General features: G+C 35.5%; 1 protein-coding gene across 6 annotated transcripts in view; it reads right to left on the bottom strand.

Moving 5' to 3' along the window:
* Positions 1–25,285, bottom strand: part of REPS1 (RALBP1 associated Eps domain containing 1) — an 83,769-nt gene that overhangs the window by 17,211 nt on the left and 41,273 nt on the right. For 2 of the 6 annotated variants that reach the window (XM_046005765.1, XM_046005766.1), the window contains exons 2-10: positions 24,716–24,839; positions 23,028–23,224; positions 22,745–22,898; positions 22,101–22,231; positions 21,426–21,588; positions 21,081–21,144; positions 19,556–19,710; positions 7,597–7,718; positions 4,177–4,257 (exon numbers count right to left, since the gene is read on the bottom strand). In XM_046005765.1, coding sequence (XP_045861721.1) covers positions 4,177–4,257; positions 7,597–7,718; positions 19,556–19,710; positions 21,081–21,144; positions 21,426–21,588; positions 22,101–22,231; positions 22,745–22,898; positions 23,028–23,224; positions 24,716–24,839 — 1,191 coding nt within the window. The remainder of the gene's footprint in view (positions 1–4,176; positions 4,258–7,596; positions 7,719–19,555; positions 19,711–21,080; positions 21,145–21,425; positions 21,589–22,100; positions 22,232–22,744; positions 22,899–23,027; positions 23,225–24,715; positions 24,840–25,285) is intronic. The other 4 variants (XM_046005769.1, XM_046005770.1, XM_046005767.1 and 1 more) reach the window with 3 other exon arrangements.

Raw genomic sequence — 25,285 nt, 5'->3', positions numbered from 1 at the left:
GAATCAGAATTTACCCTTTAAGGCAAGATTAAAGGAGAAAGAAATGATAATTCAGGAGTCAATAAATTCTTATTCCAAAACCCAAACAAGCTAGGAAAAAACATGCAAAAAATTTCAGTAGATGTTTTAACTAGCAATATTCATCTAATATATGTTCTCTGGGTGTACAAAATCAGATATATAAAACTTTTAACAGTTGGAACTATGAAGTAACCTTTTCATATATTTCCAGTACAATACATGGAAGGCATGATAACGACTCCAAGAAAAGAAAATCATAACTGTTCCAGCCATCCTCCAAATAATCTGCATGTTTCTGTGTCTGCACATCAATTCTGTATCACATATTTCAGCCATGCTATCACTGGCTGCTGTGAGCCTGCGACAGTTCTAGTCCAGCAGGTCTGGCTGCCAGCAGGACAGGGCAATTCCTTGCCTGGCTCTTCACAGATGACAGGCCTAACCTCCAGCTAGCATATATATCAGAAGCTCCATCTGTGATTGGCAGGATAGAGAGCTTTGACTCAAGCACTTCAACATTCAAATGAAGAACCATGAATGCCGATATGCTTCTGTGTCCTGAGCCATCAAATGCTCCAAATTAGCATCCTCTAATTTAAAAATAGAGAAAAAAGTATAAAGACTGACTAGCAGGCTCTGCCCAGTTTCTTCTACCTATTCAAATCACCTCATCAACTTTAGAAAACCCATTCCTAATCACTCATGGCACATTTATGTCATATATTTGGGCACCTGATTTTATGCACACTTCATTGAATGCATTATGCTCATCTATTGTATTTTCTATTTGCCTTAAATCTCATTATCTTGCCTGAGTCCATCCTCTCTACTTCTCATTTCTGTGTCACTCATTCTCTTGCTCTCTCTTGACCTCCGCATTGGTGCCTGAGTGATCTTTCCCAACTGCCTCTTTCCCATCCCCATCTTGTCATGGTACTCCTGGCGGGCTCCTCATGTCTATAAGATTAAGTTCAGATCCTTGGTCTATCACACAAAGATCTTCCCAGTCTGATTTCAATCACACTTAGCCCTGTCATCCCCCCCATCCACATGTCTCCTCTATACTTCCAGCAAACTCAACAGATCCTGCCTGTGATATTCTCTCTGCTTGTCAAGCACTTGTCCACTTCCGTCAATTCATAGTTTCTTTCTCAAAACTCAGCATACAAACATAACCTCTTTTGTGAAAACTTTCCCAAATACACTGGGCTAAGTGAGCCCACAGTTCTCTGTGGCTGAACAACTTTGTTCACAGTTATATATAATTATCAAAATGAGCTATATTACAACCACCAACTTATCATGATTAAGCTGTGGTCTACTTAAGAGTGGAATTTTTTGGACATTTTTATACTCCTAGAGAATATCATAGGCACCCAGAGAGGGCTCTACCAAACCAGGTGAGTTAGCTGGCCATAATCAGTAATCAAACGAACTTTCTTTTTATACCCTGAATTACTCAGAAGTTCTATAGCACTCAAGATGAGGCATAATCATGGCAAAGACTAGTGCATTACACTTCTCATCAGTCTAGAATCTAGCAGCAGAAGCAGATTCTACCAGAGGCTATTAATGATAAGCAGTTCAACAAAAGCAATCAAGTTTCTAGAAATGAGGTATCAGAAGCTTAATTTCATTACAATTCTGGGAGCCTAATAATTATCCATTTCCATTTGCAAGTGAGATTCCTACACTGTGTGATACAGACGTCTCTAAGTGCTACAGAGAAGTGTGGGGCTTTTCATAGACTTCTACTTTACTGAGCAAAAGGCTAATTACCAAATTTTAGCTTTTTAAAAATATTCCATTACATATTTTCAACAGTGTAAGGTATGTAAGTTTATATTAGAACTGCTGTGGCATTTTTCTTTAGGTGATTCTCTTCTAATCTGTATGGACCTTATTTACTCACTATGATTTACAGAAGACTTGAAAAGGATCATTTGGGATTATGGGTATAGGCTGTGTTCTGTAGAAGGCACTTTGCCAGGTAAGTATCAAATGAAGGATAAGAACTTAGATCCTCAATGAGAGCAAGCATTCTCCTAATGGCAAGTTTAAAGTAATATCACTAGTTGGGGAACAACGTTAAGATTTAGGTTTATCACCATAAAAGAAAAAAGATATTTCTAGGTACCAGATTATAAATATTTAAGACTGCCAACTTTATCAAGTTTAGAGATCTAAATTCAGGTGTAAAATAGCAATTAACCGGGGCACCTGGGTGGCTCAGTGGGTTAAAGCCTCTGCCTTCGACTCAGGTTATAATCCCAGAGTCCTGGAATCGAGTCCCGCATCAGGCTCTCTGCTCAGCAGGGAGCCTGCTTCCCTTCCTCTCTCCCTGCCTACTTGTGATCTCTCTCCGTGTGTCAAATAAATAAATAAAATCTTAAAAAAAAAAAAATAGCAATTAACCATTTTTAATTTCCTACAACCTCCTGCCACACTACAGATGACAAAAGAAAGTACTGAGCCATATAATTCTAAACACTAGAGCCAGAATTCACAAATTTGGATATTTTTTCTAAGAGGTTACAAGAACATCACTATGATGAAGTCAAATATTTCCTGGCAGTTCCTGCCAGTTACAAATCAGTTTATTCTGTCTCTGAGTTCTAGGTTTTTATATATAATATTCTTTCCTGGCCTGACCCAAAAAATCATAATACCATGAATGTTTATTTTCACCATCTCTTAAGGGTTGGAGAATATAGAACAATTCTGTATTCCTACATTAAACTTGCCTTTCCAATAAAGCACTTTTATTAAGTATTTTAAATAAAACTAACTTGACTATGTAAGTATGAGATAAGAATAATATGGAGAAATAAACCTTAGAGCAAAGGTAAACTTTCTTTTAGTTTATAGCCCTTGTCACTTCCCAAGAGACCTTAATTAAAACTGCTAATAAGAAGCAGAAATCATGTTTTGCTTTTTTTATTCCTCCTTAAGTTTCAGGTTGAAACCAAACATTAATGCCCTCAAAATAGCAATGAGAAAAGCAAAGGGCACAGATAATCTACATATTAATTAATTAACTATGAAATAGACACTTAAAACACTTCCATACTTAATGTTTGAAATCACTGTAACAGCATCCTATTTCACAGACTTAACTCTTTAAAATTATGAAGCACAGATAAGATCCACTAATTTAAGCTATTGAAGATGAACTATCTTTACATGCCATTTCTCCCAAATCCACATCAAATAAGGCATTACTATACTGGATTCAAAATGAATGGCTCTTTGATCAGAAACATCTCAAAAGATGTCCCTTTCTCTGTAACTTTTCACTCAACTCACTAAAAAAACACCAACCCTATCCTTACTCTCTTCTTTCCTTCCTACTTCCTCTTTTCTTTCGAAAGGTGACTATTAGTATGTCCCCCTCTTTAAGAGAAAAAAAATAAAAATAAAAGGAAAAGGAGGAGTGGAAGAGTGAGAAGAATGATTAATAGCTAAGGTTTTAAAGATTTCAAATAATTTGAGGGACAGGTAAGGTCTATATGAAATTAATTCTGTGGGGATAGAATTTATTCTTTAAATCAGGATGTGAACTTTGTAGCATTTTCAAAGCAACACAGTGAGCCACAGGAAGACAAGACAGAGGCTCCCTTGCACAATGGGAATTTGTGACCAAAAACTCTGTATTTTTTTTTGCTGAACTTGATTCTCTTTAACAGAACTCAACATACTAGTTAAGTCAAAGCCATTCTAACTGGACTGTTAAAATGAAAGATGACACTGCATATTTACATACAAAGTACATATTACATGATGTGTAAGCATACAAATAAAATAGTGTTTACTAAGGGTCACTGCACTGAGATACACAGTATATGTTTACTAGAACATACACTTAACTGGCAAATGAAAACAAGGTCAGCTAAATCAATTTTCACAAAATGCTTCCTTAGACACATATACTAGATTTTAAAAACACACAGTTCTCTCTCATCAAAATAAGTAGAAAATACAAAAAATGTGATTAAAAAAATCTTTCCACCATTAAGCACACAAAAATTGAAAAGCCTGCCACCATTTCTCTCTAAGCACTCCACTCAATCATGCATATCAGCTAAAAACCATAATGAATGGAAATTTGGGTTAATAAAATTAATTTCAAACAAGCAAGCTAAGTGATTGACTTACAGGATCAGCTGGTGCAATGTTAGAATCAAATTGGGTCAGAGTTTGTGAGCTTGAAGAGCGTTCACTAAATGTCTCCCACTGCTGAACAGACAGAGGAGAGACAAGTCAGCATGATGAGAAAGATGGAGTAAAAGATCATTGGAGAAGATTTAGCAAAGTAATTCAGAGGTTGCACTGCAAGTTGTGTTTCAGAGGCCTGAAAAATTCTGTAATTTCTATTTTTCCATAAACATTTTATTCTTATCTATGCTGGGTCATCTTATAATGTAAGGTGAGCAGCTTCACATCAAATGTCTAATAACAATTTATCACAATCTCAAAGGAAGAGATTCCAAGTCTCACAGAGTTAAAACATAATATAGGAACAGAGTCTAAGTGGTATAAATGGCAACAAAGTAAAAATGTAAAGGGGTTTGTCTTTACTAGAGAAAGAATTACTTCCAATCCTTCTTTCAAAGTTCTAATGTTAATGGATCAATTTGGCGATGCTCATGAAACCTGCGTATCAAAGTTTTGGTCAAAACAAAGCAAGTCAGTGTGACTTGCCAGTGCGACCCCTGAAAGATGATTCTATTATGGACGTGCACATATTTTATACATGTGTCTAGATATTTAATAAAATATAATTGAGATAAAATGATTTTTGGAATTAATCTATGTTTGAGCTTATGCCAACCTGCAGCAAGTCAGCCCCTGCCATAAGCACTGCGCACAGGGCCATGCTGGACAAGACAGAGCTGCCAGTCGGGCGCCATCCCCACCCCATGCCAGAAAAATCAGAATGCGGCCACAATGAGAGCAAATCAAGCATCGGAGTACGTGTTACATAGAAAAGATGGATTTTGATATGAAATATTACCCCTCTAAAAGAGGTACACACACAAATAGCATACCTCTTAAAACAGGTGGAGTGATAAGTCAATATTAATTTTAGTAAGTTCCATTTGTTTTGAAGATCTCAGTAATAAAATAGCATAAGATTTTTATATGGAGACTGCATTAAAATTATCATTAAGATATCATTAAGAATTATCAGTTATCCTCTAAAGAAGGAAAAACATCTACACATATACAATATATACATACAAATGTTTACACACAGACACACCTACTCTAGTAACCAAAATTCTTTCCATAATTTAGTATGGAAAAGTATACATTTTTATGCTTCAAAGTTCGACTTACTATTTAAAATAGTGATATTCAATTTGAGAAGACATGTAGAAATTAAATATTAGCAAATGTGTTGCTGAAAATTATTTACAAAAATAGATAATAATATTTTCAACAACCTAATCCTGATGCATTCAAAGTGATTCTTAAAGAAAGCCCACAATAATTCACTTTTATAGTGATGTTAGTGTAGTTTCCTCAGTAATTATTGTTGCAGGGGTAGTGAAGGAATTTTAAAAATCCTAATTATCTAATTGTGGAGAAAAATTTAGATGTAGAAGATTTTTGCCCAAGAAAAGGCACTACCTATCCTATTTGGTAACATGAAGCATTACTTGGTTTTGTAAGACTGTATATAAGTTTCCTGGAGAGCACAGACACCCTGTTCTTTGTAACTTTAGTATAATGGCTCAGAACACAGGCTCTACAAACCAGACTACTGGAATCCTAGTTATGCTGTATGACCTTAGGCAAGTTATTTAACCTGTGTGTCAGTTTCACCATCTGTAACATGAGACTAATAATGCCTAGATCATAGAGACTGTTGTGCGGATGTAGGGAGTTAATACATGTAGAGAGCTTTCTGAGCAGAGCTGGCACATCAGAAGTGCTCCATAGATGTTAGGGATTATTATTAGTGTTACTCAGTGCCTCCTCCAGATTCGCAGGTGCTGAGTAAGTATTTGCTGAGAGAGTATTAGTGCTTTGTGGTTGAAAGTTAAAATAGATAATTTAAATTCCATATTCTAAGTAGGTATCTTTTATAAGTATTATTGTTGGAAGGACTTAAAATTCTGGTTTTCCACATGTAGTAAAAAAAATTATGACATTCATGGTCTTTTCAGCAAATACTACAAAATGAAACTTGCTAGGAATATTTAAGGGAAAATGCAACTACTGGAATCAGAATCTGGAAGGGACTCCATTCCTAGGCTTGAACAATCACATCACAATTTTACCTAGAATGAAGATGGGCTTTAGAATTGAGTTGCTTCTTAGAGAGTTGCTTTTATTTATGAAGTGGTACCAAGGGAATATAAACATTTTTAATCTGATAATACCTTTAAAAAATGACAAATGAATAAATGCAGCAAAAATTAGTGATTCCAAGAAAATTGATCCTACTCTCTATAAAGCCTCAGTACTAGTAAATTCTTCTAAGGCTTAACTCCTCCCTCTAAAAAAAAAATACTTAAACGGCTGTTTTAATGATACATATGTTATAATGTCTGACACTGGTATCTGTGGTCATGTCCTAAAGCAGCAGTTAAGTATTTTAAACTGGCCAGTTACTTCTCTGCTTTTCAATTGCCCAAAATTAACTAATGTCACTTTAATCCAGTGCTTTTCAGCCTTTAAAATACATGGAAAGTATAGAAAGTTTAGACTCTTTTTCTTGAAAGTCAACAAAATTTTAGATTTGTAGCACTATGAAGGTGATATTAAAAACTATAAGGAAAAAATTAACTTGTTCACAAAGAAAACTGCCATAACAGCCAGGAACAGTGGTTTTCGATAAGAGCTCTACAGAGCACTAAGGTTTAATAGCCTGGGGGCCTCAGACAATCTCTTTTTAATCAGAGGGGCCCTACTTCTATTGTTTCCTATAAAGGAATTCCAAAGTGATAAGGGAGCAATTCCATTTTGCATGCTGTGCCTGGTCTCACACGACTTTTCTTTAACCACTGCATTTAACAGTGAAATCATTTCCATTTTGTATTGCATAGAACTGAGTTATTATAAATAGCCTGGGTCGTAGAAAGTGCATTTTTCACGTGGAAAGCTGGATTAGCAACTTCTCACATACTACTTCCAAAGCTAAGATTCCAAATATATTAATTATCACATACTTTACTACAGGAATGAGAAGGCAGTGTGATACGGTGGGCGCCACAGCTGACTGAATGTCAAAGGATCTGTGTTTAAACCTTAGCTCTAGTCCCTCATTGGCTATGAGATATTTTGGCCAAGATATCCACCCCTTTGTTGACTTCATGTGTCTGCCCCATCTAACTCACAAGGTTTTAGTAGTAATGAGTTGTGGAAACCAAACGATAGTATTTATTATGAAAAAGTACTTTGAAAACCTCAGTCATGTAATTATAAACATTTATCACAGTCATAACTGGGTATGTTCTCTCAATTGTGCATGCATACCAAAAGAGCTATATGCTGAAATTACTCTGTCTGGAACTTCTTACCTTAAAACAGTTTAAGTTAGTAAAAGAAAAGGGAAGCTCTGCTAACCTCACTGCTCTGATTCAACTCAGGCCAAGTCTGGTTTAGTGATGGCATTGATGGAGACTTGCTTGGAGGTGCTTCTGCAGGAGAGCCTGAATAACCTACCTCACCTGGCTGATCCCCAACATCTGCAATTGAAAAAGAGAAATTCTCTATAAACAATATATTTTAGTTTAGGAATATGTACTTATAAAAGAAAACCTAACGGAAGATTTTCACGAGTAGTAATTTATAGTCTAACTTCCCTTTCTTTATGTTCCCCAAATAAACATTTTAACAATCAAACAATTCTCTACTTGTAATACTTATTCTCTACTTGAAACCATAGCTTTCCATGAAAATAAAATACAGTTAGGCATAAGTAGAAAAAAAAAGTGCTATATATAACAATAATGCAATAGGGCACATGCTTTGAATCATTTTCTAATAATCTCATAACAGCTCCCAAAGTGTATTTCATGGATATTAATCATTAAGGTGCTTTAAAAAATTAGGCTTTCTGTTCAAATAAATGTGGGGATATTCCAATTTCCTGATGGACCTGCCCCCCATGCATATCTGTGTATCAAAGACTTGTAATGTCCTACAGCGAATAAATAAATTTTACTTTTTCCCAAACACAGATCTTTTTTATCAAATGAAATCCCTCCGTATTCCCTTGGAATATAATTTGGGAACTGCTGATTTATAACTAATTCACTCACATTTTCCCAAACACAGACCTTTTTTATCAAATGAAATCCCTCCGTATTCCCTTGGAATATAATTTGGGAACTGCTGATTTATAACTAATTCACTCACATTTTCTCTACAAATCTCCTGTTACCAAAAAGCAGCATCTATTGGCAAGGCAGACAGCAAAAGGAAAGAAAGAGTCCCAGGCGTGGGTAAAGAGCAAAGTGAATGAGCCAACTTTTATCACTACAATTACATTACAATGTATAAACAGAAGGAATTTCAATGGCAACTGAATTCTAAATCCAATCTTCCCAAATTTTACAATCCCAGTCTAGAAATCACATAAATTGCCAAATTAATGGTGAATACCTAATCTGCTGAGAACTTGTATCAAAAATAAGGTTCTAAAATCTGTCCCTATCCCACTGTTTGACCATGAGCAAGTTGAATAAAACAGCACCTGAGTTTCTCCATCAGAAAGAAAGACATTTGCCATTAAATGTTAGCACTGTACTTTAAATCCTAAACAGAGAGCCCTATAATAATTTAGCAGTGTAAAGGTTTTTACCTTTCAATCTATTCATTACTAAATTCTTTACATTTTAGTACTTAACACATATTAGGACCTAATACACATACTATGCACTCAAGTATTTATCAGTTCCTTTCAGGTTCTCTTTCATTAAATTCATTCTCCTTTACTGTTATTTTCCTAAAACAAAAACTACCTACTGTTTGAAAAAGTTCTCAAAATTTCTTTACCCTATTTGTGTTACATGTCTATCTCAAAATACTTCCCCCATCTACTTATCCTGAAATACTTCTTTATAGTCCCATTAAACTGAGAGTTCTAATTTGCAGAACAGCATCATCTTGAAAAATTTTTGTTTTCCTATCAAACTGAGAGTTCTAATTTAGAGAACGGCATCATATCTTGATAAATTTTTGTTTTCTAAGATCAAGAATAGTTGCTTTTTTTTCCTTAATTCTATTCCTTTCTCAATAAATGCCTCAGAGTGGTACGGAACCAACACTTCCGATAACAGTCAATGAAGACAAAGCTCTTAGAGAAAGACTAATGAAAAAATTATTTATGATAAATAGCAGCAGGAAATCCCTCGTTGGAGTAGCTTGTAGTTTTCAGTGTAAATGACAATTATGGATTTTTTTTTCTATGATAACCAGTGGAAAGGAAGTTAAGAAAAGGAAGATAATGGCTATAAATTTGACTATGTTACCTGAAAGTGAAATGAAGGTGGTACATGAAGAAATGTCTGTAAGAGAGCCCCCAAAGCAGGCATTCATATGAAGAAAAATAGAATTAAAATAGTATTACCTACACAGAAAGATTAATTTTCAAAAGAACCTACTTAAAGTCAGACTATATCAATTAAGCTTTAAATGTCACCTTAGGGCAAACTCGGGCTGCAGTTTGGATTCCAGACCTTTCTCCTGTCAGTCTTCCACTTAACAAATCTAGGATCGGACTGTACTCCATCCCCACCTCATGGCAGTTACAATTTGGGGTAGATTGTGGAAATCTCTTTGATTCACTGGGTACAAAGTTGCAGTGGGTCCAGCCTCATGAGGGTGAGAAGTAAAATACGACTCACCCAAATAATTACATCGTTATATCATGGCTATTCTAAGAGTTATTTTCCTAGAGTAGCAGTGCTCAAACTGCTCAGGACAAACTCAAACAAACAGGAGTCCACGGACTCCTGGGTGTCCCTAAGACTCTTTTGGGGGGGGGGGGTTCTGAAAAGTCAGAGTAATTTTTGTAATGATAATAATGCTTTTTTTCTGTGTTGGCACCTACAATGAGGATGCAAAAGCAATGGTAGGTAAAACTGCTGGCTTATCAGCAAGAATCAAGGCCGTGGCACCAAAATATTAGTTATTATATTCTTTACTCCCACACATTCTAGTTAAAATAAACATGCATGGCAACTTCACAGAAGAATGCTCACAACTAGCACAGTAAAAATTATTTTTATTAAACCTCAACTCTGAAAACATACCCTCTTAGTACTTTGTATGGCAAAAAGGGGAAATACATATAAAGCACTCCGCTTTGCATCAAGGATTATGGTTGTCTCAAGGAAAGGTACTTGTGTGATTCAGCTGTCAGCTGAACAGGCTACTTTTTTCATGGAACACCATTTTTCTTGAAAGAACAGCTGATAAACTATAACTATTCAGATTTGGGTATTAGGCAGGCATTTTCTCAAAAATGAATTTAATTTAGTGAGCTTGACATTTCAAGGAAACCAACTGTCTTCAGTACTTACTATAAATGACAAAGTTTGAGCTTTCAGCAAAAATAAGAATTTTGGAAAATGTGTGTGCATGTCCATACTCTCAAGAGCTTCCTAATCCTTCTTTGAGAAGATCGGTTAAATTAACAAATATGCTTTTTTGATATAATAAAACATACCAATGTTTCAAAGATTTGTATAATTCAATGAACTGATATTTTACAATCAATGCACACTTGTTATAAAATCATGCAATGGCGTAAAAGATTCATTCAAAGTGTATTCAAAGTGTAAGACAGACCTATGGATTTTAATGTAATAGTACAAACAATTCATTAATGTGATCTCAGCTTTCACAATGCAATCAACCTTTAAGAAATTATCATCTGCTGAGTTTGGGGTAATACCAAAGAATATCTGTAATTATCTGAAAACAGTCCTCCCTTTTACCATGGAGGCCACATTTCCTTCATGTACCAGAAAATGGCAACCTTTTTCTACAGAGGGCCAGACAGTTAATATTTTAGGCTTTGCAGGCTACGAACATGGTCTCTGTTGCACCTATTCAATTGCTGCAGTGCAAAAGCAGTCATCAATAATTTGGGAAGGAATGAGCCTGGTTTGTGTTCCAGTAAAATTTCATCTACAGAAACTAAAATTTGAATTTCATAGAATTTTCATGTGCCATAAAATGTTATTTTTCCCCAGTGATTAAAAACAACACACTACCACTACTCCATTTGTGGGCTACAAAGGGGACTGGATTTGGTCCTCAGGACATAGTTTGCCAATTCCTGATACACGTCAAACAAAATAACGCATCTAACAGACTGAATGCAGAAACAAGTATGAGAATCTAGCTGTCTTCTATTAAGCGAGATATTAAAGAGAATTGCAAAGATGTAAAACAATATCACCCTTTTTATAATGACTTTTTTTTAATTTTGGAGAATACAGCTATTTTCCTAAAAATATCTGTCAATACTTAAAGGCTTACTATTATTACTTTAAAATACAGGATGAAATTTATCAATTTTAATTTCTAATACAGTAACTATTTTTTTATATAGGGTAATTATTGATAGAGCTAATCCATGTAAACAGAGGCTCTTCCTGGTCCACGATAATTTTTAAGAATGTAAAAGGGTCCTAAGACTAAAAGTTCAAAAATTCACTGTCCTAGAAAATCCAAAAATTATTTCTGGAATAAATTCACAAAATTACACATTGCTTCTTTCCTGCTTCATAATACAGAACAACAAATGGTCATAGAAAAAGAGCAAATTACCTATGTTCTAGAAAGGTAATATCCTAATATTCATGAGTCTGAGGAGAAGAATCAGGTGCGTAAATAAACTTGCACCTCCTTCAACTTGGCTCCCTATAAACTCCAACAAAGAGCTTCCTGCCCACCCACAGATATTAGTCTTTGAGACTGTATCCTTACGGAGGCAGGGGTGTAGTTTTACTCTTACCTGAAGCAGTGTTCCAACCTAGCCTCCTGCTGGAACACTGTGTCAACCCTGCCTCCCTCCTGACGGTTCTGCTCTGCCCCTGACATCATCAGAGCATCAGGGCTGAAAAAGAAGAGCATGAGCCTAAATTATTTGTTAAGGCAAACCCCGAAAGGGCTTTTATGCAAAAAGTATCTCCATGTATGAAAGTGTGTCTGGAAGATACAACCCAGTGTGATCACACTGACACACTGTCAATCTACATTTAGAGTTAGAAAGGTGGGCACCTGGGTGCCTCAGTTAGTTAAGCGGCTACCTTTGGCTCAGGTTATGATCCCAGGGTCCTTGGATCGAGCCCTGACATCAGGCTCCCTGCTCAATGGAGAACCTGCTTCTCCCTCTCTGCCTACTTGTGCGCGCGCTCTCTCTCTCTCTCTCTCTCTCTCTCTGTTAAATAAATAAATAAATCTTTAAAAAAAACTTTCTATTAAAAAAATAATAAAGTTAGAAATGGTTATATTAAAAGAGCGCAGACTGCATTTTTAGGATCACACTATAAAATAAAAACGTCAGTGATTTTCATCCTTCTAGCCTCCAAACATTCTGAAGTTGCCAGATTCAGTTTAGTACAGTGTACCAGCTGAACCACCTCTTTCTTAAAGAGCATCAGTTCTATTCTAGGTTTATTTTCTCAGTAATACACTCAACATGCTAGCACTGTTTCAAAAATGACTGCAGGGTGGGCGCCTGGGTGGCTCAGTTGGTTAAACAACTGCCTTTGGCTCAGATCATGATCCCAGAGTCTCAGGATCGAGTCCCGCATTAGGCTCCCAGCGCCATACAGAGTCTGCTTCTCCCTCTGACCTTCTTCCCTCTCGTTCTCTCAAATAAATAAAGAAAATCTTAAAAAAAAAAAAAAGAAAATGACTGCCAGCTATTATTAATCTTATAGAAATATATACACTCCCTAAAGTCTTACGGTTTAAAACTTATTTTGCTTTCAAGTAGCCAAATAAATCTAGGAAGAATTCTTCAATCACGAAGCCTCAAGTAAAGTTGCAAACTCATTTAATAGCTTTATAAAAGCAAAAGCAACTACATTAAAAAAAAAAAAGATTTGTTTATTTATTTGACAGACAGAGATCACAAGTAGGCAGAGAGGCAGGCAGAGAAAGAGGGGGAAGCAGGCTCCTTGCTGAGCAGAGAGCCTGTTGCAGGGCTCGATCCCAGGACCCCGAGATCATGACTCGAGCCGAAGGCAGAGGCTTAAACCCACTGAGCCACCCAGATGCCCCGCAACTACATGTTTTATTTGAAATGTGAATACTATGCTTACCTAAAAAAGTTCTTATAATAAAAAATAAACAGATTTGGATAAATTTTAAGTCTTCAAGGAAAACTACTAATGGTACCTTTTTCATTCACATTTAAAACATAGGGATAAGCAGGGGTGCTTGGGGGGCTCAGTCAGTTAAGCATCTGCCTTTGGCTCAGGGGCTCAGTGATCTCAGGGTCCCGAGATTGAGGCCTGGGTCGGGCTCCCTGTTTAGTGGGGAATCAAACACTACCTCTCCCTCTGCCCTCCACCCTCATGCTTGCTCTCTCTCTCACTTGCTCTTTCTCATGCACTTGCTCTCTGTGTTTCTCTCTCAAGTAAATTAAAAAAAAAAAAAAAAAAAAAATTAGGATAAGCAATGAAAATGCAAAAGAAATTAAAGAATTTAAGATATGCTTTGTTTTGAATGGTATCATATCCATCAAAAAACTACATTCTATTTGCAAAATTAATTTTAATTTTCAACAGTTCACAAAATGCAAACTTATTCAGTAAGCAGAACTTGATACAGTCTATGTAGAAGTTTTTCAGTTTTTTCCCCAAGGATTTTGTTTTTTAAGTGAAGGTAAAAATGTGTGTAACAAGGTTTGAAGAAACAAAACATTCACCCAAAATCCCAATTAAATTGTAGCCTACTGATTTTTTTTTTTTTTTTTTTTTTGGCAGAACTGGTCAGCATTTTATAGGTGCTACTATTTGCTACTATTTCAGTTACTATACTTTAAAGATTATTACCTACAGCTGGGAGGCTCTCATTATCCAAATACAGCTAAAAATGAAGAAGCCCACTTAATGTTAATCCACTTAAGATAATTAGAATTTCATGATGAAAAATAACTCAATTAGTTATTGTTTTCCAAACTTACAGAGAACATTGTAAAAATGAGTATAAAGACCAAAGAATAAAAGATGTTACAATTCTGGGGTGTAATCTAGTGGCACAATTAATAAAAACATGAATTCAATCAGTAAGCATTTATGGAGGGCCTGTACATAAGCACAGTAAATAAAGATACAGTATTGAGCAAGATGACAAAGCTCCCATTTATTTCCATCGAGTCCTCTTTCTAACAGAGGAAGACAGATGTCCTTCACTTCGCTTTTGAGTTTTGCAGCACAATTGTAAAGAAAAAGTACAAAATTTGTCCTTTTAAAAAATAATTAAAAGTATCAGTAATTATTCCCAAGGACTATAATAAATCACCTGATAGGTAAACCATAATCTTTTAAAGCCCCTATTGGGTCATCCTTGTAGAAATTTTCTCCTTCAAATATTATCTAGTCTTATTAATGTCTTCACCAGGAATCTGAGGAGTTCTAATTATTTTGACCATTTTCATTAAATGGTACATTTTTGCCAATATCTCTAACTGTCCTGATTTGTCAGCTATAACATCTGGAAAGAAATGACACCAGCATTAAGAATATGTGTAGGGGCGGTGCATGGAGAGCGGGTGCTTGAAGCAATTCCTTAAGTGTAAAGTTGATATGAATACTTGCAGTGCATATTTTCATCATTTTTCCTCTGCAACTAAAGGTACCTGGGAGAGTGAATTTTCAAAATAAAGACTTAGAATTGTTTATATAAAATAAAGATATATGTACTTTTTTTTTTTTAAACAGCACAGTTTGAAAGGTGAAGTCAAGAAACTACCCAAAAATCCATCATTAAGACACGGGTTAAATTAAGGTGCATCTATATTATGGAATACATGGTATGATAAGGAATGTGACATCCCTGTATGTGACAAAGTATAAAGATGTTCAGCACTATTAAAAAAAAATCAAGGATGTACAGTGTGATTGTACTTGGTGAAAACAGTTACCTTCATGCGTTATTGGTGTTGGCTTTTCTATGCTAAAAGTTTTTGGATGAACAGAAAACTCAACAGTGATTTTAGCACAAGTTAGTCTTAAGTATGGATTTTTGGTAAACTATTCATAAAATGTCTGTGGCTTTTAACAATACTCCTATCAGAAGGCCTGCAAAGAGTTTTGGGACCCACATTATATACCATATCAGCAACAATGAAACATGCTCCAATTTACTATGTGAAGAAGTGATGACAGAGGAAGAGCCAGAATAGGGAACAATTCCTCTCCGGCTCTGAGCATCTCAAGCAGATATTACTGAATTGCTCGTGAGTACTGTGTTATAAAGACAGGAAAGAGTTTTAAAAACAAATGGCTCGGCTATTTAGTCATTTCAAAAATGTGAATGCCTACCTAAATATTCAGCCTGCACCCTGCTAGGTGCTGAAACATAATGAACAAGACTGATTCAGTTACTACAGACTTGGATCCTCCAGGCTAGTTTGAGAGAAAGAGATTTACCAAATAATCACAAAAGCTGTGTGTCAAATAGCAACTGTGCTCCAAAGCAGAATCTCTGTGAATTGAGTTGAAGTATACAGCATCTAAGTACGTTTGGTTTCGTCCTTTTAAGATATAGTGTGTTGTGGTAGATTAGCAGGTCACTCTGTTTTTTTAGGTAGATAACCATTCTTAGAAGATGAACATTCTTTCTTGAATAACAGCTTCAGAAAGGTGTTTCCTTAGATGAATTTTGGTATGCTTTTTTTTTTTTTTTTGTAAGACAATAAAAACAAAGTCTCCCTTTGTATTTACTCTAGCTGCCAAATTCAGTGCTGATCTTAAATATTAAATATTTCAATGCAGGCCCAAATAAGCACTCGACCTATGATCATTAGTTGTTCTGTTTTATCTGCTACTTAATCCTATGAACCTGGTCAAATAATTTTCAAAAAATTATAAATGTCCCCAAGCCATGTTTACATGCCTACAGAAAGCCTAGCCTGGTTACTTCAAGTGGCTGTAATTCAAGTCACTCAAGTCACCACTAGTCACCACTACTCATTATTTTTTGATAATTTATTTAAATTGCCAAAACAGAATACCTGCAGAGCTAATATTTCAGTATGTCCCAACATCACATAGTAACATCACATCACTATAGTAACAGTTATATTTCAAAGACAGAAATGTGTTAAAAATATCCTACTTTAAAAGTGGCACACTTAACATTAATTCACTCAATAATTTATTTGCTGACCAATTAAGTATACCCCTGGCAAAGTGCTATGTCCTCAGGATACTACAATGAGTATGATGCATTTCCTGTTTTTTTAAGGGGTAGTGAGGTAGTAGGAAGAGGAAAAAAGGAACAAGATTCAGTGTGATGTGTGCCACAATAAGCAGCATATAAGTGATGTTGCAAGAGATCAGAGAAAACAGAAGGTAACATTTGCCTGTCAGTCAGAAAGCCTCCAAAGGGGGAATACCTATAATAAATTCTCAGATCAGCCAAAAGAAACCGTTTGGGTATTTCCCTTTTAGTGTCCAAGCTTCTAAAGTGAACTTCTAAAAACACAGCTATTTTAAATTACTTTTGTGGATACTGATGGATCTACAGTGTCACGCAATAATTTCTATATTCAAAGGACTTTGTGGACTGTGAACCTCAGGTTTATCAGAGGTAGGTAAAAAAAGATTAATCAGTTTCTCCCACTCCAAAATTAACAGAATTCTAAACTTATCATTTGTAATAGGCAAAGCAGATCTGAATTTAAAATTGTGTAGTCAAATGTTTATAATAAATTCGATCAGAAAACCACATAATATTATGGTGGAATGGGAAAAAAATTATTTGATCTTTGGAAACCTTTAAAAAGTTAAAATTAGAGCAACAGTGCACAGATAAATGCAGGCAAAAAACCCGTGTCTCTCTTGGTTAAACAGATTTAACAGTTGTAAAAAAAAAAAGAAATTCTTTAATCATGAGCCCTAAAATTCAGTCCATAGACCAAGTTTACGAAGACCCAGAATTTATTTAAATTAAAAACAAAAAACAATGGGGTGCCTAGGTGACTCAGTCAGTTAAAAAGTGTCTGCTTTGGCTCAGGTCACGATCTTAGTTAGGGATCTGGGACAGACCCCAGGAGCCCAGACCTCCAGCTCCCTGTTCAGCAGGGAGTCTGCTTCTGCCTCTCCCTCTGACCCTCCCTCCCCAACTCATGCTCTTTCATTCTCTTTCTCAAATAAATAAAATCTTTAAAAACAAAACAAAACAAATTCCACTGACTACATGCAATAGCCAGATTTACCAATCTGAATGCAACAGATAACAGGTTCAGACAAGTCTCTAGAGAATAACTTAACAGAATAAATTTGACTTATTTTCTTGTATTAGTATGCTATCAGTTTTCAAAGAATTAACGTCACAGAAAAATTCCAAAAACAAGGCCCAATTTTTAAAACAATATACCAAGTACGAAGCTACTAAATTTCTTCCCCCTTTGGCTACTACCAAATAAGCTAGACACAATTCTTTTCATTTACTTCTTAATTGGGTAAATCAAAGTACTGTGAAGCAAAATTACCAACAAAAATACTTAGCTCTCAGGTAAAGTTAGAGGATACCTAATAACTACCTGAAATGATTGGGAAAATCCTAGGATTCTTATAGGATAATGTTCTAAAAAACATAAAATCAATGCTAAAGTTTGTAATCAATTTATTCGTTGATAAAAGGTCAGTATACAATTCAGGTCCTGAAACATGAATGTCATGAAATCCACATTTCAGGTGGAGAAACAGGAAAAAAGAGAGTAAGTGGTCAGAACTTGCCCAAGGTCACAGGAATAATTGGCAAAACGAGAAGCAGACTCAGATTCCTAATACCAAGGATACTGTTCTCTTTGTGACATTCGTAACATGTGTATGATTCCTTCTGTATGATTTAGGCAATAAGGTCAGATCATGTGTCTTTCTGGGTTAAACAGACACTGCCTAATAGATGAAGGCCCTTTTCAAAGCCAAATTCTGTTTTAATTTTTTCTTTTAAAAGTATAAAATTCCTTCCATCATAACATCCAAAAGAAAACTGACATAAGAAAACTGAAAATGGTAATTTTTAATTAGGCTCATTAAGAATTTAACGTTAAGATTTCCTTTATTCATTCTGAATTTTACTCATTTCTTTACCCTTTAAAAATTCTGCTTCCTTTTAAAGAAAGTTACCAGTTAATATGGGCATTTACAAAAGCATTCTTGTAAACATGGTAACAAAAATAGCACTCTCTATAATCAAACACAAAATCTCCAGATTTCTTTAGTCAGAAGAAATTAGTTGGGCTTTTGAAAGGAAAATGCTTGCACATTGCATTGGTCTTGTGATAAACCAGGCATAGTCCTTCAACGAATTAAGATGCATTCAATGGAAAAATACTGATAATGCGGACAGGCTACCTCACCCACCCCAGACAATATATAATGCAATTATAGGGTGGCAAACAACCAGATACTGTGAAATGCTCTCCAAATCTCAGGAAGTCAAAAGTTAAGCTGAAATAGTGGCATATATTATTTGTCTCTTTAAAACTGACTAAACAGGGATGGCTGAGTGGCTCAATTAGTCAAGCATCTGTCTTCCACTCAGGTCATGGTCCCAGATTCTGGAACTGAGTCCTCCGTCAGGCTCCCTACTCAGCCAAGAGCCTGCTTTGCCTCTGCCTGCCACTTCCCTTGCTTGTGCTCTGTCTCTCTCTCTCTGACAAATAAATAAAATCTTTTTAAAAATAAATAAATGAAACCTATTAAAACTGACTAAATAAAACAAGCCATTAATCCAAGTTCAGACTATATAGCACATTCGGATGGCAAACCTACTTACTCTTAATGAAATGTCTATGTTCTTAAGTTGGTTTTTTTTTTTTTTTTTTTGGTTTTAAGATTTTATTTGATAGAGACACACCGAGAGAGGGAACACAAGCAGAGGGAGTGAGAGAGGGAGAAGCAGGCTTCCTGCCAAGCAGGGAGCCCGATTTGGGGCTCGATCCCAAGACCCTGGGATCATGACCTGAGCTGAAGGCAGATGCTTAATGACTGAGCCAACCAGGCACCCCTGTGTTCTTACGTTTTAACAACCATCTTGATTTTGCTTTAAGAATTGTGTTGAGGCATCTGGTTAGCTCAGTTGGTTGAACATCTGACTCCTGGTTTTGGTTCAGGTCATGATCTTGGGGTCATGGGACTGGCCCGAAATGGGCTTTGTGGTCAGCACAGAATCTGCTTGAGATTCTCCCCATCCCCCTGCTTGCACACTCACTCTCTTTGTCTTCCAAATAAATAAATAAATAAACTCTTAAAAAAGGAAAAAAAGAATCAAGTGCTATGTTTATCGAGGCCTGTAACCAGGTCCCTTCAGCTCCCGATCTTACCTGCTGAGTCCTCCAAATCAATCAGTTTGGGCATTAGGCTTTCAGGGAGCTTTTCTGGTAAGTCATAGCCATTCTTCCTAGCAACTACCAGATGAAAAGCAGCACAAAACTCATCCAGTGTCAATGCTCCATCTTTATCAAAGTCTGAAAGTTCCCTAGAAGACAAAGTTTCTATAAATATAATCATCTACTTTGGATCCCTTTATGTCTCAAACAGAAGCAAAAGAAACCCTTTTCCAGAAAAAGTACAAAATTTTTTTTTAAAAATCCCATAGATGGGAAGAAGTATAAAAAAGTGAACAGAAAACTGACTGCAAAATGTAGGCAGTGGGCATATGGATGTTCAAGGCACAATTCTTTAAACTTTTCCGAATACTTGAAATTCTTACAATAAAATGCTAAAAAAACAGCTTAAATAAGTAAAACCACCAAAAAATGGACTTTAATCCATATGCATTTTTACGTAACAGGATTTAGTTTAAAGGCAGGCCTATTTAATAAGTCACTGAAAATTTAAAAACCTTCATTTTTATTGTTATCAAAGGTACATGCATCCACTTTAAAGCATCCAAAAGAATAACAAGGCTTGATAGTAAAAAAAAAAAAACAACAACAGCCTCCCCATTCTTCCACTTTCTAGATGCAGAAGCAACCACTTTTGTATTTAATACGAAACACTAGAAATAGCATGAATACATTGCTAGTTCTTGATTTTTCAGTTTAGGCATTATCCATCTTCCTTTTACTATAGCACTCTATGCTACTAAAAACCCTACTAATGACATAATTTAAAGTAGAAATAACATTTATGTTTATCTGAGAATTGTTTTTAAAAAGTAATTTGTGATTGGGGCACCTGCGTGGCTCAGTGGGTTAAAGCCTCTGCCTTTCGCTCAGGTCATGATCCCAGGGTCCTGGGATCGAGCCCTCCATCAGGCTCTCTGCTCAGCAGGGAGCCTGCTTCCTCCTCTCTCTCTGCCTGCCTCTCTCCCTACTTGTGATCTCTATCTGTCAAATAAATAAATAAAATCTTTAAAAAAAAAAAAAAGTAATTTGTGATTATCATTTGTTTTGACTGGCTAATTCCAACTACATAGCAGCTATCCAAAGACTTAGTCTGGATTTAAGTGGGAGCTAAGCACTGTTCTTAAGCTCATGACTTAGGATAGGTATAGGTATAGCTAATGGTATGGGTAATACATAATAGGTATAAGCTTGTTAAAAGACAGATGGGCTACATACAACCATGGATGAACCAATTAGCTTTTATTCCAAGCATTATGCTAGCAACAAGAAACAGCAGATACAGCTTAAAGAATTTTAGCACTTTTTAACAAACCACTGTACCGGCATCACTTATTTCTTTTCCAGAGAGTGAGACAAAAGCTGACCATTACTGAGTTCTTTGAGAACATTCTTGAAAAGGTTACTCTAGTAGTTTATTTTTTAAAGTATGAAAATCTACTTGCTGGAAGCTCTCTAAAACAACCCATATTACACAACTAATGTGAAATACCACACTTACCAAATGTGAGAAAGTTCAAGAATAGGAAGTTTTGATTTTGTAAAAAACTCTTTAGCTGCAGATCCTGAAATATTAAAACAGTGTTGTTTAATGTTATGCTGAACTTACAGACCCAAGAATAAAATGTGAGGTTAAGAGTCTTAAGACTTTTATCACTGTGGCAAAAGGCAGGAACCTTAACATGTGTGTATGTCATGTTTTTTTCTCCAGTGATTATAAACTCTTTAGATAAACAATTTGAGAATTATCATTTATAATCTCTGACCAATAATACCATGCCTTTGAAATTATGAAATTGAGACTCTGTCCTGTCCCATCCAGAAGAATTTGTTTTTAACAACTCACCTGGAATAAATCCGTTTAGATCAGGCTGAATGGTTTTAAACTGATTTACATAATACTGTCTTTGTTCATCTGTTATTTTCCAGGGATCATCATAACTACTGGATTGCCTACGAATTTCATTGGCAGTTGTAGCTGATGCTACAGTTCGTACTGTTGTCTGGTCCTGTAATGAAACATTTATTTCCTCAGTACAGTATCTATCTATATAATTATATGGACCAAGATTGCTAGGTTATTTATCTTTGAAATTAAAACTTACTTTTTGTGGATGTTTAAAATATAAGAAGTCTTCACAAAGTCATCACCAAACCACATATTTGTTATAATCAGGTTACTGAATGTTTCTGCACAATGATTATATAAGTACATAAAATGATAGCAGTGTGTAAGCAACAGAAAGTTATGAAAAATGTGCTAAGAAAGCCAAGCAAATATATTCCTAGGCACAGAAAACTTGCAAAACTTCGTTGAATAATTAGAAAGAAAATCAGCCAAAACTTTTATTGAAACACTCCACTGATAACAGACTTTAAGACACAGAGTAGAGTTCTGTGTTCTATAAAGAGTGAACTTGCATTTACAAAATTTGCAATAGCAAAATATATATAAAAAAAATGACTGCAGCAATACTCTGAATGAAGCAAATAAAAATGCAATACCAATAAAATGTCACACCTGGACAGAAGCAGGATGCATGGTTAAAAGAGTACTGGTTGGTGGAGTATCTGCAAAACTGACCCAAGTTTCTTGCGGTGGAGGTGGAGGTGGAGAGTGCCCCGACCACACTGCATCAGCAGCAGCAGAACCTGGAAAGAGAACGGTACACACGCTGGCTCACTTCTAGAGAAAAAAACAGTTACCAGGTTTGTACTATAACTCCTCATACACGTATTATAAATGTTTTCCTTCAAACTTTGAAGAAATGTTAATGATTTCCAAAGTGAATGTCTTCTGTCAACTTAAAATTATACCTCATTTAAATCTTTTAAATTGTTACTGTGCTTTCCTTGTCAATACTGAAACTAATATAATATATACCTTATATTCTGGGAAATCATTATTTATTTGTTTCATCTTCAGAGATTCTGGTATCTATAAACTTTTGTCTAAGCATCACATGAATAAGTAAATGCAATTACAATTGTTCAAAGTGATGTATCTGCTTACAAACTTTCATAGTTGGCTTCTGCTTCTAATTAAGGTGCTTAATTTATAATTAAAAATTGCCTTGGAGGCAACTCTTAAAGGAATTGTATCAAGTTTCCTTCAATTTACCACCCTTAATAAATAACCTTCACTTCTAAAGAATTTCAAAATACCTGATTGTGCGTCCCCAAAGGGAGACCAAAATGGCCCAGGTCCTGCAAGAGGCCTCTCGTTATTTCCCCCACTGGGGTGACGGCTGTGCTTCCTCCATGTGTGTGGAGAAGTTGGTGGGGACTGCTGGGGTGAAACTACTGGGGATGCAGGTTCCTGGAAAGAATATTATTAAGAATTATATTTTTTTAAGGTGACATTTTCATTAATAAGGTATCATTAAATGCTTTAATGTAAACATCTATACAGGCCATCAGCTGGTAACACATTCAGGCACATGAATACCTGCTGATCTGTAGATGTACGAGGCTGGACAGTATCATGGCTTACAGATCCCTTTTTCACTTGTCCTCTTCCAGGTGGTGGGGGAATTACACCAGAGTAAGACCCTTGATTTTCAGAATCTGAAGAGTATGAGGCTGCATGGCGAGATTCCTGTTCATTCTTTGAAGCAACAAATCTTGGCAGAGGAAGGTCCTTTACTGTTAACCACAGAAATAATTATTACTTTAAAATGAAAAAGAGCACACATTAAAACTGAAATATGAATTAGATATTAGAAAGAATTTTTTAAAAAACGGATACAGACACATATGTTTACCACTCCCTTTTACTGTTTAGGGAGACTCTAACCTAGAAAGTAGTAGAACACTAAACTGTCCTTCTAAAGGCAATAACAATAGCTATAATAAATAACCTATCTGGCTCTGTGCTTGCAACTAAGGCAACAAGGTGCCAAGGTCACTGACAGTAACTGACAAGAGTCTGAACCCAGGACAGTCTGACCTGAAGGTCTAGACGATTTCTTTTCTGCTCATACTGATTCTCTTTAGACTTTAGAGCTGAGCTGTTAAGTAAAGCAGAGAACATATCACTAGATTGAGACTAGATTAATCTAGACACTTCATGGCACAAATTCCTGAAAATATTTTACTGTTTCCCTACCAACACCATGGTACAAGGCATGATAGCTATCCACTTTAATCTGGCCTGTGACATTTCTATGGGCAGATATCCTACATTCAAATAAACAGAGAAGAAAAAAAAAACCAAGAACTTCTCTGAAGATCAGTCATAGCTCACACCTTTAGACTGGAAAACACACACAGGAGCAGAATTTTTAGAATTCCCTTCACCATGACTATCTTCATCTCTCTTGAATCTCCATACTAAGGAGTTGGAAATACTAAGCTTATTCAGTATTTATGTAAAATAATTCAAAATTATTTGAAAAGAGTATGAATTCTCAATTCTAGAAGAATGATGTGAGGCAAAACAGAGGCCCAAAATGAAAACCTCACATTAACCAATAAACTGAACCTGGTGCTTAAAACTATTTATAAAAATTCCAACATTACAGAAAGCCTCAAGTTTTCTCTTTCCTCTTTTCCCTATGACAACCACAGAACTCTGCATTTAAATGCTACCTTTATAGAATTTCCACTGACTTTGGCATCAATAAGCCTCCCAATCACAGAAAAACTAATTACCCTAGGTGATACTTTTAAGGTAGTCAAATGCCTGTGTGTAGGTTTTAGTCTGCCAAAATTTTAACTTTGTCTCTATCCAAATCAGAAGTTTTGGTTAACTTTCTAATTTCAAATGCACAGTCTTCCCAAACAAAAAACCACAAAGCATTATGTAGTTTTATACGTATTTGAAAAGAAGTCACTACAATCCATCATTTACTTTGATAAAATTATTCACCCAAAATCTCTCTAAGCAACTTTTAGTGAATTCTGAAAAATCACCACTATTAACAATTTTTATATGACCATCAAATATGTATTAAGTACATACACACCATAACAGGTTAAAGACAGAGATATTTTTCTAATATTCACCAATGAACCAATGAATGAAGCTAGAGAGAATACTAAAATGTCAGGAAGACTCGACAATTCTACTGACTTTACTTCGTTTGTGAGCATAAGTCTATTTTCATTTCAGCTACTAATGTATTCCGTATTTACCTGTATTTATACTTTCCACTCTTAAAGGGAAACCAGACTGGGCAACAGCTACAAGTTTCAAAGCGATATAGAACTGACTTCTTCCGAAATAACCAAGCCTCGTTGCACCACAAAGCTCCATAATCTATAAAAGAACACAATGTTAAGTTTTATGATACTAATTCTCCAAATAAGCAGGTATTTATCTTCTGTTCATAATTTCCCCACAATACATAGCTGACACATGGTATATTACACTCAAATGACGACCAGCTTCCTCAGGTTTCAGGTTTATGAGTCTGAAAATAAAAAGGCACAGACCTTATAATAAGAAGGTTATGGTTCTCCTACTTGGTAAAATCCATATGATAAAGCAATTTTATTTTATTAGGATGACTATTTTCTCTTAAGAGTTCTATTTTTCAGAAACAATGTATCATCTACTTTTTATAAACACTGTGCATACAACAGGGCCAAAAGTTCCTGCAACTAATAGATTATTACGCAACCATTTTAAGTAATAGTATAAAATGACACAGGAAGTGGAAAAAAGTAGGATACATAATTTTAACCACATAAACACAAATCTGA

This window comes from Meles meles, chromosome 5, assembly GCF_922984935.1.
Source record: "Meles meles chromosome 5, mMelMel3.1 paternal haplotype, whole genome shotgun sequence".
NCBI lineage: Eukaryota > Metazoa > Chordata > Mammalia > Carnivora > Mustelidae > Meles > Meles meles.
The sequence above is the reverse complement of the archived record's forward strand: the minus strand, read 5'-3'. Positions and strand labels throughout refer to the sequence as shown.